Source organism: Trichechus manatus, unplaced genomic scaffold (genome assembly GCF_000243295.1).
Source record: "Trichechus manatus latirostris isolate Lorelei unplaced genomic scaffold, TriManLat1.0 scaffold00033, whole genome shotgun sequence".
In the NCBI taxonomy this organism is placed as follows: domain Eukaryota; kingdom Metazoa; phylum Chordata; class Mammalia; order Sirenia; family Trichechidae; genus Trichechus; species Trichechus manatus.
In genome coordinates, this window is record NW_004443969.1 from 11,149,765 (window position 1) to 11,169,884 (window position 20,120).

Genomic DNA, 20,120 nt, shown 5'->3' on the forward strand with positions numbered 1-20,120 from the left:
AAAAAAAAAAAAAAAAAAAGTTTCTGATGTTTCTTTTCTTTCTCAGATTACTGCTTTTATTCCCATAGCCATCTCTTGCTGACCTTTAGATTTCTGAGCATTATTCCTCTTCTCCTCATTGACAGAGAGCACATCTATGTTGCTGTTAATATCTAGTGAACACTGAGTAATACACAGCAAATAGCAGATCTGTAGGAAGTTAAATTTTGAATTTTGATAGAAAATTATTATGTTAAAACATTTTTTTTAAGTATCAGGTATTTTGAGGGCTTCCTGAAATTTACTCTTAACTCTGAAAAATTGGTGATTATTTCGAGACATTCTAAGGCACTGAATATACCAAGACTGTTAGCCCAGTGGACATGAGTCATTTTATTTTCTTTAGAACTTTACTTGCTGTTGTTAGGTGCTGTCGATTTTCTACTAATCGCCACCCCACATGACAGAGTAGAACCACCCCATAGGATTTCTTAGGCTGTAATCTTTCTGGAAAGCAGATTGCCAGGACTTTTTCCTGTGGAGCTGCTGGGTGGGTTCAAACTGCCAACCATTTGGTTAGCAACTAAGCGCATAACTGTTGAGCCATGAGGGCTTCTTAAGAATTTTACCAAATCATCAGTTAATACTTACTTATTAAAACATCTGCTGGCATTTTGTTTTCCGTGTACCATACCAATGAGAAAAGTTTCTCTCCTTGGGGGCTTTGAGGTCCTCCAATACTGTATCTATTGGTGCTCACTTCAGCTTTGGAATTCGCAACAGTCTGGAAAGTGTTCTTATAAAAGGTGTAATGTTGATATGGTAAATGTTAGGTATCTAAGAGTGTGTGAGAATGAAAGCTTTACAATGTTTTGGGGCACATAATTGGGAATTGATTTTTCATATAGATTTGAGGTTACTGGCTTACCTAGCCCATTTCTTTTGTTCTTATTGTTCATTGTGATTTTATTAGAATAGAATGTACCTTGCTCTACCTGTTCAATTCAATCCATTCATTCATTCTGCATTTACTGTGCACCTACTATGTCTAGATGTTGGAGTACAAGTTGCTAGAAAACCTGTTGCTGTCGAGTCGAGACTAACTGCCCTAAAGGGTTTCCAAGGAGTGGCTGGTGGATTTGAATTGCCAACCTTTTGGTTAGCAGCCGAGCTCTTAATCACTGCACCACCAGGGCTCCAGGAGTGCAAGCTAGGATTACAAAATGAAAAAACATGACCCCTGCCCTCAAGGAACAAACTTTTGTTTTGCCCCTGCAGACTCCCTAGGAATATGGATGAAGCTTGTGAAAATGCACATTTTTAACAGAAAATGCACATTTTTAGCAACATAGAATCCTAAGTAAATCAGTTCACGCATGCCAAGAATAAAAGAACAGACATTGTGATATTATTATACACCGATCTCAGCCATCCACTTGGCTGCCCCTAATGGGCCACTGCTAACATTCATGGACAGTTTAGAAGTCACTGTTGGCTCATTTGTCTTCCTTCAGCTCTTAGGTCTCTGCAGTGTAGAGCTGCTTCCACTTTGGCTCCCCAAGGACAGCATACAAACAAAGAGAAGATTTACCATTCCTGCATTTCTCCAGTGGACCTTCCCACTCCTCCATACTCACATTTTTCCTTCCCTTACGATGAAGAGTGAAAGGTTTAAACATGCTTGCAAGAGTGAAGTCGTTTCAAAGAATATATTATAAAGTAAATAGTTTTAATGAACTGTGGGTAACAGTAATACCATTTCACAGAAGAGATCTGTGCTATTGCAGTTTAATTAAAATCTTTCTGCTGATGGAACGTTCTCTCTCTGGTGTTTTCTTTAATGCATTCATGATGCATCTGTCTGGGCTCCCTTGCTAGAGATATCTTTCATTATAATCCACTTATCTAAGTTTGTAATTAAACTTCTAAATATAAAATTTCCAGTGGCAAATTGCCAAGGTACCCAGTGAACTTTTCGTCTTTCTCTGAGAGAAATCACTCTTTCAAAATTTTGAGTTTGTGTTTTAGCCAGTTGATAATTTTTAAAGCGTGTACACACACACACACACGCACACACACACACACTTTAAAAGTATGATGTACTATAGTACATTAGTACATGTAGAGTGGCTTTTTATTTAGCATCATCAATTTCTGACTGTTTCTGTGAAATTGGAGGAAAATAATATTGATTGAATTGATGTATTGCATTTTTTAGGGAAGAAAAATGATAAATGAAATATATTTCAAGATAACTGCCTTCAGGCTTTGTTGATTTATTTAAACCATCTAGCGACAATAAAAAAAAACACCTTGGAGATGCTCGTAGAAAGAGCATATTCTGTTTTCTATTGGTCAAGCATATTCTTGCAACTTTCTTTGTAGTATATGCAATAAATAAGGTAAAAAAAAATTTAAAACACCTTTTGCATTTTTACTTAATTTGGAATATTCTCTTTCAGATATGACTCCATTCTCTTGGGAGGTAGGAATGAGACAGGATGAAAGTAAATTCCATCAAATCTCCTGAATTTAATAAGCAACTTATTAATGGTCAGTCAGTACCCAACCATAATAAATGAAAACTTATAAAAGTTAATGGAAGAGACAGTTAGAAAATTTTATAGGTTTATAAACATGTTAGTATTTTTATGTCAACTGTGGACACATTTTTCAATAAATGTTCCTTTGCAGCACTAGGTGCATAATTAATCAAGAGAACACAAGCTATATTTACAGTTTAATTGGATAATTCTCCTGACATTAAATATTTAGAATCTTACATTGCACAAAATATTAATGAGTAATTAAGTATTTTATAATTTCAAAGGTCAGCAGCATTTGAGAAGAGGATGTTACCTTGTTCACAGATTCTAGTTATCCTGAATTCTTAGAGTAACTGATAAATATAAGTCCACATAAAATCAGTATCTTTCTACATTCATATATATAACATTATTGCATATTATATATGTTAAACATAAATGTTTATTTTGGCTAAAAGAAGCTATCAAATTCTTCCCTAAACTTTCAAGAAAAATGGACTATAGACTACTACCATTAGGTATTTATTTTATTTCTTAGGATAGCTACAGAAGATGATTAGACCAAGTTCATTATCCTTTCTAGAACTTAAGGCTTTCAAAAGTAATGCATTTTGTTTTCGTAATTAACCTAAGCTCCTCCAAACAAGAGATTACATATATTTTATTCTTTCTTTAGTAATTGTGTTATGTTTTCTTGTTTTCTCATATTATCCTCATTAAACTATTTAACTTATCATTTTTTCCTGCTTTATAATATAGGAGATTATTTAGATTCTCTCACTTGAGGACTTAAAAAATATGCAATATAGAACTTTCTGTATTCTTCTGATCTTTTGGGTGGCAGAGTGGGATGCTTGTAATTTATTGAGTAGGTGAACATTTTCAGGTATTTACCATAACCCAAATGATTTTCAGGGTCTCTTAATGGCTAAACTTCCCTGAGCACAGAGGAGAGAATTCAGAGACTCAAACCAAGAGAAATTCTTAAAATGATAAAGTTTTCCGTTAGCCTGTACCGCACCTAATTTAGAGCCTATTAATAAGATAACCTGTTACTGCTCTCAATTTAAATTATTTTTGTGGTAAACTAAACAAATTGTAGTGGCCATTAAAGTTGATATGACAAACACACATATTAATCAATGATTTATCATCTTTTTTTGCCCTGAATTCAGAGACTAAAATCCTGACAGTCTTTTATTGGAGCGGATAAGTGTTTAGTAGTAACAGCTGTTGTTGAATAATAATCTAAGGAGGGTCCTAAGATGAAAAGTAGGAAAGCATACATTTCAGAATCCATTCCTTTTGATAAAATTTATTTTCCTTGATTCCATAATTTTATTCCTTTCCCACAAGAGTCATAAAACTTAGTGTTTGGGGGCCATTTTTATGCTTTAAAAAAAGTAAATTATTCTTTGTTCATCTAAGAAACTTGGAAATAGAATTCTTTTCAAATGAGAATCAGCCCTTTTAGCTGTATCTTAAACTGTAGTAGTGTGTTCTTTGTGTTAGGTAAGACCTCATTGCCTTTATGTTTGGCCTATATGTCCTGAATATTGGGATTCTTGAAATGATTTTTTAATTTTTTGAAATAATCTTATTTTGCAGGTGAACGAGCTTTTCTATCCATCTGTCTCCCATTGTATGCTGAAGCACCTTCTTCAAAATTATGGTCTAAGATGGAGAAAACCTGAGTAGAAAAAAATTAAAAAATATATATAGACTCAGTAATCCATTCACTAATTTAGCAAATATTTATTGAACATCTTCTGTTTTCTAGTCAATACAGTGGGTACTGGGGTTATAACAATGAATGAGACAAGTACATGCTGGCAGAGAAGATGAAAAGAAAACAAATCATCCAAAATAGATACGCTAGATTGTCAGGGATCGATATTTTGTTGGTCCTACAAACAAAGAAAGAGCCAGTGGGGAGGACAGAAAGTGACCACAGGGGTGCTGAAGGAAAACAGGGTGGTCTGGGAGTGTGGGGTTGAAAGCCGGGGATGAAATAAGATCACCTGGGGAGTGAGCAAACCTAGAGAAGAAAGGTGTCTGAGGACACACCAACTTAGAGGTCAAAATGGGAGAGGGTACCAGAAAAGGAGGCTGAGAAGAAGTGGCCAGTAAGAAATTAAAAAAAAAAAGTGAGTAAGTTTGGTGTTTTCACCCCAAGTAAGGAAAGTGATTAAAAGGAGGGAGTGGTGGAAGATTGGAGTAAGAACCAGGGACTCTAGAAGGTAATGAAGAGATGGTTTTAACATTGCAAGAATGTGTCTATGATACCTTCAGAAGCAGGGAGGAGTTGGCAATGGCATAGAAGGTAGCTAAACAAGTATTTTCTTACTTTAGACTGTGTCTATATGATTTGTTCTGATTGGGGAATCTGAGGCAGCTTACCAAAGTAATTACTACCTTTTTCCTTTATTTACAATCCATCATAAATGAAGCACCTTTTTTTTTTCTTTTTTTTTTTTTTTTACTAGAATGACACTTATGAAAGATGACAACAGATGTGGATACTTTTCTTTGAATAATGTATGTATTACCCAAAGAAGCTAATATCACCTGCATGGAAACAGTAACAGCCACGTTCGAAGTTAGCATAGAGTTTCAAGGTGTTGTTTGAATCACCTTAGAAGTTACGTTCAAACTGTAGAAGTCAGAGAGAGAGAGAGGCATCATACAAATATGTCTATGTATAAATAGACTCACTGCATCTAGTGACATCAATACTGTAGGAGTTAGAGTTGCTTTCAGCTCATGTACCTGAAAATACAAAAAATGGCTTGAAAACAAAGGGATTTATTTGTCTCCTCAAACAGAAAGTGCAGAGGTTGGCCATCTAGGTATCTAGGACAGTTGCTGCAGCACCGTGATGTCATCAGTCTCAGGCTTGTGCTGTATCTCTGCTCCATCACCCTTAGCGGTGGCATCATCCCAGTGGTCTTGAGATGGCTGTGGTAGCTCCAGGCGTTGTGTGTGTGTTCCAGGCAGGGAGAATGGGAATGGGACAATGACAAAGGATCATACTTTCTCCTTTGGGTCTTTCTATTTTTATTGGAGAAGAGTTGCTCCTCCTACACCCCTCTCTTCCACATTCCTGCCTACAAATCTTTGACCAGAACCGTGTCACATGGCCACCCTAGCTGTGAGGGAATTTGGGAATGTGATTTGTTTTTTAATGGGTTATGTGGCCACCCTGAAAAATTGTAGCAATAGAAGAAAAGGAGAATATAGCAACATCTGTGAAAGCTCGGCTGCTAACCAAAAGGTCAGCAGTTTGAATCCACCAGCTGCTCCTTGGAAACCCTATGGGGTAGTTCTACTGTGTCCTATAGGGTTGCCATGAGTTGGAATTGACTTGACAGCAATGGGTTTGGTGTTTTGTTTTTTTTTTGGGGGGGTGGGGGGACAGTTTCCACAAGTATCAAGTTGTAATTTTGAAGCTTTTGGAAAGTCTGTTTCAAACTTTTTTTCTATCTGGTTATGTCCTGTAGCAAAAGTTTGTCCAGAGATGTGTACAATATTTGTGTGGGCGTTTTGCAAAAAAACTTCTGTGCCCTTAGTACCTGATGTAAATAAACCTATTGCAGTTATTGATACAGCAAACAGAAAAATCACATTGATTGTATATTTTATGGTATGCTTGTCTGCACCACATGCTTACCCTGACATGAGTTAGGATTCCTATGGTACCTGCAGAACCTGTCATGCTGAGTCTGCAGAGGGAGGGGCATCAAGGAAGAGGCTGGCTGTTGAAAGGCCTCAGGAAGTTACTAAACATTGTGTGCTTGCCAGGCCAGAGGTTACTCCCTCACGAAATAGAGATGATATTACCTGTTTTCTCCTTCACAGGGTCAGTGTGAATCTTTAATGGGGCTCTTGGTACAGAGTGCTTTTAGCTCTTCAGAAATATAGCACAGAGTCACGAGACTGGGAGGTTGAAAAATCATCTCCCATTCCTTTGCCGCAGGGCAGATTGCACGTAGACTATTCCTTAAATATTGCTGAAGTTAGGACTTTTCTAAATGTTGAGAAGGAAGTGGCAGTAGTAAAATGACAGCCCTTAGTGAGTGCTTACTCTCTGGCCAGCACTAGTCTGCTCACTCTACATCCATTATTTTATTCCATCCCTACACCCCTACCCCACAGAGGTCATTGGATGACTGTCCTCCTCACTTGGTAGATGAGGACTCTGAGGACCCAAGGTCAGTTGACTTGCCAGGCTCCACCCTGGTGTGAGATATTGAAACAATCGGAATTGTAGTGTCAGGCCTCTTTTGTAGCACAGCTTTGATGCTTTCTGGCTTTTGTTTCCTTGGAATCATTATTTAATATCTTAATGATCAGTTTCCTTTTCATCTGAAAAATAAGAATAAGCATTCATGGTATTGTTGTTAGCTGCCACTGAGTCAGCCTGTGATTCATGGAAACACCAAGCACAAGAGAATGAAAGGCTGCATTATCCTACACCATCACCATAATGGGTTGTTGATCAGGCCGTAGTGATCCATAGGGTTTTCATTGGCTGATTTTTGAAAGTAGATCACCAGGCCTTTCTTCCTAGTCTGTATCAGTCTGGAAGCTCCACTGAAACCTGTTTAGCATTATGTTGTTGTTAGGTGCTGTTGAGTTGGTTTTGACTCATAGCGGCCCTCTGTACAACAGAAAGAAACACTGCCCGGTCCTGTACCATCCTCACAATCGTTGCTACATTTGAGCCCACTGTTGTAGCCCCTGTGTCAATCCATCTCCTCAAAGGTCTTCCTTGTTTTCACTGACCCTCTACCCTACCAAGCATAACGTCCTTCTCCCGGTACTGGTCCCTCCTGATAACATGTCCAAAGTACGTGAGAGGAAGTGTCCCAATGCTCACTTCCAGGACGGACTTGTTCATTCTTCTGGCAGTTGATGGTATATTCACTATTCTTTGCCAACATCATGATTCAAAGGCATCAATCCTTCTTCAGTCTTCCTTATTCATTGTTCTGCTTTTGCATGCATATGAGGTGATTGAAAATACCATGGCTTGGGTCAGGTACACCTTAGTCCTCAAAGCGACATTTTTGTTTCTGAACACTTTAAAGAGGTCTTTTGCAGCAGATTTGCCCACTGAAATGCTTTGTTTGATTTCTTAACAGCTGCGTTCATGGGCATTGATTGTGGATCCAAGCAAAATGAAATCCTTGACAGCTTCAATCTTTTCTCTGTTTATCATGATGTTGCTTATTGGTCCAGTTGTGGGAATTTTTAGGTTGAGGTGTAATCCATATCAAAGACTGTCGTTTTTGATGTTCATCAGTAAGTGCTTCGAGTCCTCTTCATTTTAGCAAACAAGGTTGTGTCATCTGCATAACACAGGTTGTTAATATCATCAGCCAGAACAAGGCCAGCGGCTGACTGCGGAACTGACCATCAGTTGCTCATACGCAAGTTCAAGTTGAAGCTGAGGAAAATTAAAACAAGTCCACGAGAGCCAAAATATTACCTTAAGTATATCCCACCTGAATTTGGAGACCATCTCAAAAATAGAGTTGACACATTGAACACTAATGACCGAAGACCGGGCGAGTTGCGGGATGACATCAAAGACATTATACATGAAGAAAGCAAAAGGTCATGAAAAACACAAGAAAGAAAAGACCAAAGTGGATGTCAGAAGAGGCTCTGAAACTTGCTCTTGAACACAGAGTAACTAAAGCAAATGGAAGAAATGAAGAAGTTTTTAAAAAGCTGAACAGAAAATTTTGAAGGGCGGTTTGAGAAGACAAAGTATTATAATGAAAACCAAGAGGGAAGAACACACTCAGCATTTCTCAAGTTGAAGGAACTGAAGAAAAAATTCAAGCCTCAAGTTGCAATTTTGAAGGATTCTATAGGCAAAATATTGAATGACTCAGGAAACATCAAAAGAAGATGGAAGGAATAAAGAGAGGCACTATACTGCAAAGAATTGGTCAATGTTCAGCCATTTCAGGTAGTAGCATATGATCAAGAACTGATGGTTTTGAAGGAACAAGTCCAAGCTGCACTGAAGGCATTGGTGAAAAGCAATTGAAATGTCCCAACAAATGGATGCAGCCCTGGAGATGCTCACTCGTCTTTGCTAAGAAATTTGGAAGACAGCCACCTGGCCAACTGACTGAAAGAGATCCAAATTTGTGCCATTTCAAGGAAAGGTGATCCAACAGAATGTGGAAATTATCAAACAATATCATTAATATCACATGCGAGTAAAATTTTACTGAAGAGAATTAAAAAATGGTTGCAGCAGTACATCGACAAAGAACTGCCAGAAATTCAATCCAGATTCAGGAGAGGATGTAGAAAGAAGGATATCATTGCTGAAGTCTGATTGATCTTGGCTGAAAGCAGAATACCAGCAAGGTGTTTACTTTGTGACTATTCAAAGGCATTCTACTGTGTGGATCACAACAAATTACTGATAACGTTGCAAAGAATGGGAATTCCAGAACACTTAATTGTGCTCATGTGGAACCTGTACATAGACAAAGAGGTAGTTGTTCAGACAGAACAAGGGGATACTGCATGATTTAAAATCAGGAAAGGTGTGTGTCACGACTGTATCTTTTCACCATACTTAGTTTGTATGCTGAGCAAATAATGTGAGAAGCTGGACTATCTGAAGAAGAATGTGGCTTCAGGATTGAAGGAAGACTCATTAACAACCTGAGATATGCAGAGATGTTTAGCTTCATATCAAGATGCAGACCTCCACGGACAGATGGGTGGTGGCTGCACATGCAGTGCATTGGCTGGGAGTCCTGCATGGAAGGTGAGAATTCTGTTTCTGAACCACCAGTTACCTCTACTCATAGTATTATTGTGAGGAATAAGTGAAGTGATATGTAAATTGCCTTACACAAGCTTCCCAGACAGCTCACACAGGGTTGTAAAAAATCTACATTTTAAAGGATATGAAAAATTACTTGTGTTGATATTGGGTTACAACACTAGTCTCCCTTGTTTCAGAGGAAGGCCATTGAGATATCTTGTAAACAACTTTCTACCTCTATGACCTTGGGCTTGTCACTTAACTCTCCATGCCTCAGTTTCTTCATCTCTAAAATGAGAGATAATGTGAAAAACTACTTCATAGTGATGTAGGGAGAATTAAAGTACTTAGGACAGTAGCTTGTATATAATACATATGGTAAGTGCATTCCAAAGATGAAATGGAATGCGTAATATTGCAATCAGAAATTAGGCAGGTAGCTGGAGACAGGGAAATGCTTCTGAGATTTCTCCAGCAGTATTTAGTTAACAGGGGGCAGAGGTGGTTCACTGGTAGAATTCTCTCCTTCCATCCTGGAGACCCGATTTGATTCCCACCTAGTGCACCTCATGCAGCCACTACCCATCTGTCAGTGAAGACTTGTGTGTTGCTATGATGCTGAACAGGTTTCAGTGGAGCTTCCAGACAAGATGGACTTGAAAGAGAGGCGTGGCAATCTACTTTCAGAAATTAGCCAATGAGAGCCCTATGGATCACAATAGTCCAGTCTGTAACTGACCATGGGGACGGTGCAGGAGCCGGCAGTGTTTTGTTCCGTAGTGCATGGGCTCGCCATGAGTTGGGGTCCGACTCAATGGCAGCTAACAACAACATTTGGTTAACAATCAGTTTAGTTGGAGTTGCCATCCTGACAACTGAGTCAGTCTCGACAGTGGGTGTCATCTCCTCCAGCCTGAGTCCTGTTAAGCAGCCATCTTTCTTTACCATCTTCTCTGCACAGGTACCATAAGATGGCACTATGGGATACGCACAGTCACAGTTCGCTTTTCTCCCACTCATTGCTGTTCCTTCAGACTGAAAGCAGTTCGGAAGGGTTTTTTATTTTTAAGTTCTGTACCTCTTAAATATTCAGGAACTTCGACTGTAAGAATACATTTAAAGGAAAATGAAATGCATATGAAGTGTAAGACACATTTTTCAGCGTTTGAACGGACTTTAAATGATTAGAAAACTGAGGCTAAAGGGAGAAGCTGTGTTTTTTATTTCTCTTAGTATTCATCACTTTAGAGTTAACACTGCAAATATGTTTTGGATGCTAAGATATATAGTAAATAAGTTGATTTGGAAATTCAACGACCCTCATCATATAAATTATTCATGCCCTCGTGGGTAGCACGTTTCCTGCATAATAATTTTTTTTTTTAATCATAGTTCCAGAAAATTTCCATTTGTGTTATACAGACTGAAGGGTGAAATCTCTTAATTGTTGTTGCTTGTTTCCTCTCATTCTGTTTTTAGTGAACTCTTGTGTAGCTTCTCAAGTAATGGGTGCTAGAATGAGACTCAGTGTCTTCCAAGGGATAATTCTGTGAGTTTCAGGCTTTTGAGGGAAAGAGAGACAACATGGTTAGTGGGTTCAAAGTCCATCCTGCTCCTGCCACTAACTCAGGAGAGGCACAGTTATGTTATATATTTGTTAAAATGCAGCATGGTGAATGGTGGAAATTCTGTCAAAGCTAGTTTCCTGTGCTCTGCCCTCAAACTTAGGAAAAGGGAAGTAATGAGGTATAGAGTTTTAGGAAATGTAGACACTAAAAGTCTGTGGGTGTTCTTTAGGAGTAGGGTTGCTGTAGCACACTAAATTGAGAAGCTTTTGCTCATTCTCTAAGACCTTTACTTCAGATCGTTTGGTCAAGAACAGTCTTAGGTTTCCTACTGGCACTCTACCTTGTTAGTGAGAGCATGGAGATAGAGAAATCCAGGAGGCTCTTCCAGCCACTCTGCCCAGGGATCTTCCACTGAGTGTTGGATTCCTTGATGTTGTTAGATGCTGTGAAGTTGGCTCCCAACTCATGGCAACCCTGTGTGCGAAGGAACAAAATGCTGCCTGGTCCTGTGTCATCTCCATGACTGATTGCGAGCTGGATTGTTGTGATCCATAGGGTTTTCACTGGCCAATTCTCAGATGTAGATTGCCAGGCCTTTCTTCCTAGTCCATTTTAGTCTGGAAGCTCTGTTGAAACCTGTTCAGCATCATAGCAACACACCAGCCTCCACTGACAGACAGGGGATGTCTGCCCATGAGGTGCATTGGCCAGGAATCAAACCCTGGTTTTCTGCATGAAAAAAGAATTGTATCACCGAACCACCACTGCCCTCATCGTTGAGTGACTTAGGTGAACACAAGGGGAGCTTTAAAGACATCAGGACTCTTTGCAGATTCACCACTGGGCTCTAGACTGCTGATGGAGCCTCAGAGGAGACAGAAGCTCATAGCAATCTGTGTTAAATTTAATACTAATGGTTTCCATTGGCAATTAAAACTCCAAATTTGATACTAAATTCATTTACTTGGAACTTACAATCTAGCTACATAGACAAAACATTCGTATGAATTCTTAGCTAATCATTTCAGCTCAGGGCGATCTCATTGGTACTCCTAATCCTTTTAAATCTTATTTTGCCTTCTCACCTACAGCAATTTGAGGTAGAGAAGATATGCTTTTGGTCATCCTTCTTTCCAGTTTTTTCATGACTTGAATATGTTTTTAGCTACACTGGATGCATGTCTGCCGCTAATAAGAATGGACGAAGTCATTTCCTATACTCTGACGATTTCACATCGTGAAGAGGAATCTTCTCAGTAGACAGCTGGTCCTACTAGCTAATTATTAACTATGGAAAAGATAGCTTTGGATCAACTACCCTAAAATACAAATCATCATTTTTATCAAAAGTCCTCTAACATTGAATTGACTTAGATTCATCATTATGCAGAAGACCAGTTTATTTGGTTTCCTAGGAATATATTTTTCAACTAATTTGCTTTGTAGCATTCACTATAGAGATTATGGATTATACGGGGGTGTCATCGACTGAATTGTGTCCCTCCAAAATATCTGTCAACTGGGCTATGCGATGATTCCCAGTATTGTGTGGTTGGCCACCATTTTGTCATCTGATGTGATTTTCCTATGTGTTGTAGATCCTATCTCTATCATGTTAATGAGATAGGATTAGCGGTAGTTATGTTAATGAGGCAAGACTCAATCTACAAGATTGAATTGTGTCTTAATCCAATCTCTTTTGAGATATATAAAACAGAGAAGCGAGCAGAGAGACATGGGGACCTCATACCACCAAGAAAGCAGCGCCGGTAGCAGAGCACATCCTTTGGACCCAGGGTTCCTGCATGGAGAAGCTCCTAGACCAGGAAAAGATTGACGACAGAGACCTTGCCCCAGAGCCAATGGAGAGAGAAAGCCTTCCCCTGGAGCTGACACCCTGAGTTCAGACTTTTAGCCTACTTGACTGTGACAGAATAAACTTCTGTTTGTTAAAGCCATTTACTTGTGGTATTTCTGTTATAGAAGCACTAGATAACTAAGACGGGGGCAATATGTAGATTTTTTTCAACTACTTCAATGGAGTAATTGGCAATGACATTTTTTGAAAAATGTCCAGACTAGAATCTTTATATTAAATCTCTCTTATGCAGAATTTGGGGCAGTAACCACCCATTGTTTTGTGTGTGCTGGAGAAAAGACTTTGTTGGTTTCTGAGGAAAATAATGGCTTCAGGTATTTTCTGACTCCACCTTTCAGCAGAAATGGAATGACTATCCATTTTGACAAAAGACTTAAAAACTAGATACCATCAGTTCACTTTGACTCATGGTTTCCCCATGTGTGTCAGAGTAAAACTGTTCTCCATAAGGGCTTTCAATCCTGATTTTTCAGAAGTAGATCACCAGGCTTTTCTTTTGAGGTGCCTCCAGGTGGACTCAAACTTTCAATCTTTCCATAAGCAGACAAGCAGGTTAACTGCACCACCCAGGGACTCCACAAAAGACTTAGACTTTAAAATATCATGGTACCATTCTTTCTCCATCCTTTGCTGTGTTACTTCTTAAAGCATATGTATTTACCATTAGAAACTTGAAATATCTATAGTTTAGGGATTGTGTGTCTGAGTGTGTGTGTGTATGTGTGTGTGTGGTGTGTGTGGGAAATAATTAGCAAATGGTTGGTTAAGTGTGCAGTTGGCAAAAGTGCCTCATCTAAGTGGTCACAATTCATATCGTTCACAGATACTAACCTATATGAGATCTTGTGGGTGGGAGCTGAGATTCCAGAGATTCTAGCTGGAAAGGCGATTTCTTTCGTACATAAACCCACACCTGAACCCACTCAGCCAAGCAGGCACTGACTGGTACACACATATGCCCATGGCTGCACTCTGTTCCCAGCCATTCTCTGGGGGTCTCCTGAGTCTCTTCTCTAGCTCTCCCACAGCTCCACCTCTGAATGTGACCCAGTATCCTCACTTGGAGCATAAGGGGATGAGTATAGAGTATGTTTCCTGCCAGTGGTGTGGGTGTCTGTGAACACTGGAGTGTGCAACGTCCTGTGTGTGCATGCGTGCTGGGCTGCTGCCCACTGGGGCCCTGGAACAGGTCTTGTGGCCAAGAACAATTTCAGGTTGTGTAATAATATGCTAACTTAAAAAATATTTTTACTTAAGGAAGGGGTAATGTTTTCTGATTCATACAAAAGTACCATAAAAACTAACAACTACCTTAGAATAAATTATAATTTTAAAATCTTTCCATGTTGTTCAACCTTCGGCAAAAACACAGCTGTGATGAATCACCCTTGGATGTTTGCTACAGGGAAATGTGACCAGTTCATTTTTCTTGGGTAGGTGTTTCAGAACTCTGTCCTGCAAGGCTCCAAGGATTCCATGAAATCATCTAACTGGCAACTCTTAAGGGACAAACAGTCAAATAAGTGTGTGCAAACCTGTTTCAGCCAGAGCACCCCATTTTTACTGTGCTAGATATTGTCATACAATATAGAAATTTGATGGCTACTAAAAAGTTTGAACGCCCCATTTCCAAGAATTCTCTTCAACCCTGGATCAAGTCAGGGCATCAGAAAGCTGTGTACTCGAACTTCATTGCTTGACTCCTTGTAGAATCGTTTTTTAGTGGTCTATACTCTGCCACTGTGCCCTTGGAGTGTTCTAGGAGTGCCACAAGACTCAGCTGTGTACAACTTGCTTTTATTTTATGATGAAAGGATGCTGTTCAGGATGCTGCTCAGCACATCATAGGTGTTTATGAGGACTCCTGGGGTGAATTCCATCAGTCCTTGGTAGCAGGGCAATGGCTTCTCCTGAAAAGAAAAAAAAAGTAAATTTTAATCCTACGCACATGATGACCATTAAAACACAAAAAAACAAAAAACCAAACCTGTTGCGTCGAGTCAATTCCAACTCATAGCGACCCTATAGGGCTGAGTAGAACCGCCCCATAGAATTTCCAAGGAGCCACCTGGTGGATTTGAACTGCTGACCTTCTGGTTAGTAGCTATGGCTCTTAACCACTATGCCACCAGGGTTTCCATGATGGTAGTAGCTATTTTTTTTTCCTTTTGATCACTAGGAAGCTCACCTTTAGTAATTTTGTGGGTATATTCTTAGGGGCAACTACTTCCTTTCTCAATCCTTTTTCCTCCTATAACTTTTTATACTTTTCCTAGTATATGTATTGGAAACCCTGGTGGTGTAGTGGTTAAGTGCTACAGCTGCTAACCAAAAAGTCGGCAGTTTGAATCCACCAGGCACTCCTTGGAAACTCTATGGGGCATTTCTAGTCTGTCCTATAGGGTCACTATGAGTCGGAATCGACTCGATGGCAATGGGTAGTATACGTATTTTGGTAAGTTATCTCAGATCTCCTTAACTCCGGGTAAAATTTTCTTATTATCTTCTGGAAAACTACCTGGATAGGCATATCAGACTTAACGTATTCTAAAGTAAATTTTTTTTTAATCTTCCTTCTCAAATCTGCCCCCTTCCTATTTTCCCTACTTGTTAAAGAGGATTCCATTAGCTCAGTCATCTAAGTTTGCAGTCTTCCCGCCCTTTTTATCCTCTCTCTCCCTCATACAGCACATGTGGTTGTTAATCAAGTCCTTTTAATCCAGCCTCTTGCTGCACCTCAACTATTTCTGATCCTTTTATTTTTCACTGCTATTGCCCTAGTACATGTTCTCATCAGTACTTGCCTGGACTGTTTTGCTGGTTTCCTAACTGACCTCAATGTCTCTAACATTATACACCAGTAATCCATTATGCACAATATGCCAGTTATTTAAAATCATTTGCTGTTTTATTGTTATTTATAGAATGAAGCCCCAATCCCTCAGATGACACTCAAGGCCATTTATAATTCAGCCCCCAGCCTCTGCTCTAAATCTCATCTCTATGCATTCCTCCCACCCCTGTGTGTCCCTCACAGCAGCCCACTCACCAGTCCCCAAATGTGAAATACATTCCAACAACTTGTTGTTCTACCTGCCTGACATGCCCTTCCTGGCTCCTTCAAGCAACTTACCCTTTCAGAAGGCTCTTCTCAAATATTACCTTGTGTAAGGTTTTCCTGTCTCTTTTTTTTTTAACCACAGAAGAACCAATTGTCTCCTCCTCAATCTTTCCATCTCACTACTACTGTTATAGCATTCGTTGCCTCTTTCGAACTTTGCAGTATATGAGTGTCTCACCCCCGCCCCCCAAATTGTGAGCTCCTCAAGAAGTTTGGCTGAGCAATTGTTAGCTGCTGTTGAGTTGGCCTTTGACTCATGGCCACCCCATGTACAACAGAACAAAAAGCTGCCTGGCCTTGCACCATCTCCATAATTGCTTGTGATTGGACCATTGTCATCTATAGAGTTTTTACTGACTGATTTTAAGAAGTAGATCACCAGGCCTTTCTTCCTGGTCTGTCTTAGTCTGGAAGCACTGCTGAAACCTGTTCAGCATCAGAATAACCCACAAAGCTCCACTGACAGATGGGTGGTGGCTGCACATGTGGTGCATTGCCTGGGAATCGAACCCAGGTTTCCTGCATGGGAGTCAAGAATTCTGTCTCTATACCACCAATGCCCCTGGCTGAGTAGAAGGAAGGAATATACCAAGTATCTTCAACTGTGCTTACGAAAATAAAAGTAAACTGTCTGAGGGACCATGGCATTCATAGAAGTGAGGACAATTTTAATGGCTAAGGAGTGAAAACATGGCTAATTAGTGGCTAACCTTAAATTTTAATATAATATATACTCTCCTTCTATGGTAACGGGAATTATTTGTAATACCATCATTCTGAAGCTTCTAACAGTCAACGTGAGATTGTATAATTTCCATACAGAAGAAGCTTACCTGATTTTTTTTTTTTTTTTTTTAGGAATAGAGAAGTCAAGAGGCTGAAAAATCTGAAGAATGTCTCCAAAGGGTAATCTGGCTGTCAGTCACTGGGTATGGAGGAGCATGAGGAAGCTGTTTCTATTACTTTCTTTCTTGCTGTCCCATGCAGCTCATTTGGAAGGCAAAAAGGATAATCAGTTCATCTGGAAACCAGGTAGGAATGTCCTGGCGGTTCCTTTGTGCTATTTTCATTAATGAGAAGAATATTCTTTCCGTGTTCTTGTTCTTCTAATTTGGGGAGTAGTGGGAACTGTCCAGAAAGGAATAATAGACTCTATAATAAATCTTACATTTGATTTTTCTTCCTGCATAATTCTCGCCTCCATCCGTGGTGCTTGTTATCCTTCCATGTGATATGACTTCCATAATTACATCGACTTCTGCTTTGTCAAATATTTCTCCACCGTGCAGCACATTTGTAGCAAAAATGACAATAGAATTTAGTTGATATCCTCAGCTGAAAACGATTTAGACCAGTTCGGAATGTCGCTTTCTTGCAGGGCTCAAACTAGTTAGCTATTTATTATTAAATATTATCTGGCATTGATCCTGTATATCTAGATTTTGGAGCATGAAAAATTATCCTCACAACTTGGGTCATTAGTTGGGACTATAGTCACCTTAATGTATTTTGAGATACTTAGCTACCTCATGTATAATCCTTCATGCATATGAATAGGCTGTGCTGAGGTTTGGAGGGCTTGTATATAACTTATGTTCTTCTCACAATATGTCCTTAATTTAACTGTGGGAAAGATCTGTAAAAATTTAATTTCAAAGGCTAATAATTTATTAACTCAATTATGAACCTCCAAACATCTCGGTTCTTTGTATCATTGATGGTTTTCTTTGCCCTGGATTTTAATTTTCTTAAAGTGTCACAATCGGATCATTTAAAATATTTACTACTGTTTCAAGAGTCCATTCTTACAAATATAGACAACTTACACGCTTAGTATATTGGAACTGTAAAATATCGTAGAAGATATAATAGAAGATCTGTGGTCCTCAAAGAGTTTTCATTTTGGTCTAGTCATCTGTAAATTAAAGAGATTGCAAACATATTGTGTCACCATGGAAATATGGATAAAAGTGATATTTGTAATATTTAAATGACTTTGCAAAAATGAAAGTGTATTATGCTTTAAAGTATATTAAGTGAAAAACCTAGCACCATTAGAGACACAGTCTGGAGGAAATTTAATTGTGTTAAAGCTCCTATAAATTAATTTAACTGTAGGTTCTAACGCTGTACTAGTGATTTGTATTTTTTTCCTCACGGTAGTTTTAGGAAGTTTTGGAAATAGTTCTTAAAGGCAATGGTGCATTTCTGTGAATGGGGCTATTTTATTTTAGTTACAAAAGATTACACATTTCATCAAATATAAATAAGCACATTTATTTGGCTATACTCGTGTCTAAATTTCCCCAAAATGCAATGAAAATGGGAAGTAGCAAATTTGCAAGGCAAATGAAATGTGTAAAGAAAATAGGCTTATTTTGAAACAAGTTTTAATAATAAGCCTGCTTTTCTATAAGTAGGTCATTGGAACAAGATGGTACAAACCTACTCTGCAGTGGTTGAGTTCTTTGATAACTGTCAAACATAAGTTTCACAAGTGAGAATCCTTCCCATCACACACATTGCATTATTCAAGACGAACATCGACGCCGTGACCCACATTCCCTGGCTTTCATTGCTGCTTTCTTGCCTTTAAGTGCCAGTGAAAAGGTAGTAGTATGTATTTTTTCCATGTAATTTTTTTAATTATAATTTAATCACTTGCACATAGCCAGGAATTTAAAAAGTAGAAAAAAATTTAAAAGGCACACAATTAAAAGTACAAGTCCCATTGTCCCACTATCCAGTATCGTCTGTATCCTTTAGAAATTCCGTTGCACATACATCTGTACACATACTTGTTTATATGAAGCACACCCAATATACACACATGCGCCTGATGATCAATTAGAGTCCTGCCAGGAAAGAAGCGGCACACTCAGAATAGATAATAGAGAAGAGTTTAATAAAGAGACTGTTTTCAAAAGTGGGAACGTGTGAGCACAGCAAGGGTTTGTTCAGGGCCCCTGGGCTCGTATCCGTGGGGAGTTTACACTTCTAGCCCTGTGCCAGGAGTCCTTGGCTGGCACAAATGGTTAAGCACTAGACTACTAACCAAAAGACACCCAGAAGTGCCTTAGAAGAAAGGCTTGCAAACTGCTTCCCAAAGGTCATGGCCTGAAAACCCCGTGGAGAGCAGTTCCACTTGGTCTTCAACGGCAACTGGTTTGGGTGTTTTGGTTTCTAGGCCTGTACCAGTTGCCATCAAGTAGATTCCAATTCATGACGAACCCCTGTGTGTCAGAGTATAACTGTGCTCCATAAGGTTTTCAATGGCTGATTTTTCAGAAATAGATCACCAGGCCTTTATTCTGAGACACCTCTGGGTGAATTTGAACCTCCAACCTTTTGGTTAACAGGTGCATTAACCGTTTGCACCACCCTTGGACTCCTCTAGGCCTGTAGGTCAAGGAAACAGTGATTCCTGGAATCTGGAGAGACAGCTTCATGGTGAGGATGCCTGAAACAGGCCATGGCCTTCAGAGTTATACAACCAGCTGCAGTAATAAGGAAGAAGGGTTCCATGGGAATGAATGTCCCACCTCACTCTTCTGCCCTGAGCTCTCCTTCCAGAGTCCCCATTGGCTGAATTGAATCAGAAGTCAATGATTGGCTCTGATTGATGTATTTATATAGGCGAGACTCCCAGAGAGGGAGCAGGATGGAGAATGGTGGAGATTGATGGACCTGAAGATATCTAATTTATACAGTAGATATCTGTACACAAATACACATTGTTTCATGCTGCTGGAATCATACTCTACATCCTTTTATGCAGCTTACTTTTTACATATTGTTCTTGTAGACCAACCTCATCTTTTAATGGTTGCATAGTATTCTTTTGTGTTTTATTCAGTAATTATTCAGGCAGTCTCCTATTGCTTTGTCTTTTCTTACCCTATTGCTTGGAGTTTCAGTGGTGTCTATTATTTTTGTTTTTATAAATAGTACTGACATGAATGCAACATCATTTTAAAGGTAACCAATTCTGGGTCATCACCTTGAAAGACAACCACAACATCTTAGAATCTGTTACCTAATTATGGACGTATTTGTTAAATTTGATTTTTTTTTTTTTTTTTTTGCTGTATTGCGGTTGAAATTAGCTGCATTTTTTGAAGTATGTTATCAGTTCCTATGTAATCTGGAATTTGAACATGTTTCTACGGAGGCCCAGATAAATACACATTTTCTTAGAAACCTAGAAACCATTTTCTGAGTTTAGATT

General features: G+C 39.1%; 1 protein-coding gene across 1 annotated transcript in view; it reads left to right on the top strand.

The window, feature by feature from the left end:
* THSD7B (thrombospondin type 1 domain containing 7B) overlaps window positions 1–20,120 on the top strand; it is a 1,037,490-nt gene that overhangs the window by 145,033 nt on the left and 872,337 nt on the right. Inside the window, exon 2 of the mRNA XM_023730207.1 lies at window positions 16,751–16,924. Coding sequence (XP_023585975.1) covers window positions 16,786–16,924 — 139 coding nt within the window. The 5' untranslated portion in view covers window positions 16,751–16,785. The remainder of the gene's footprint in view (window positions 1–16,750; window positions 16,925–20,120) is intronic.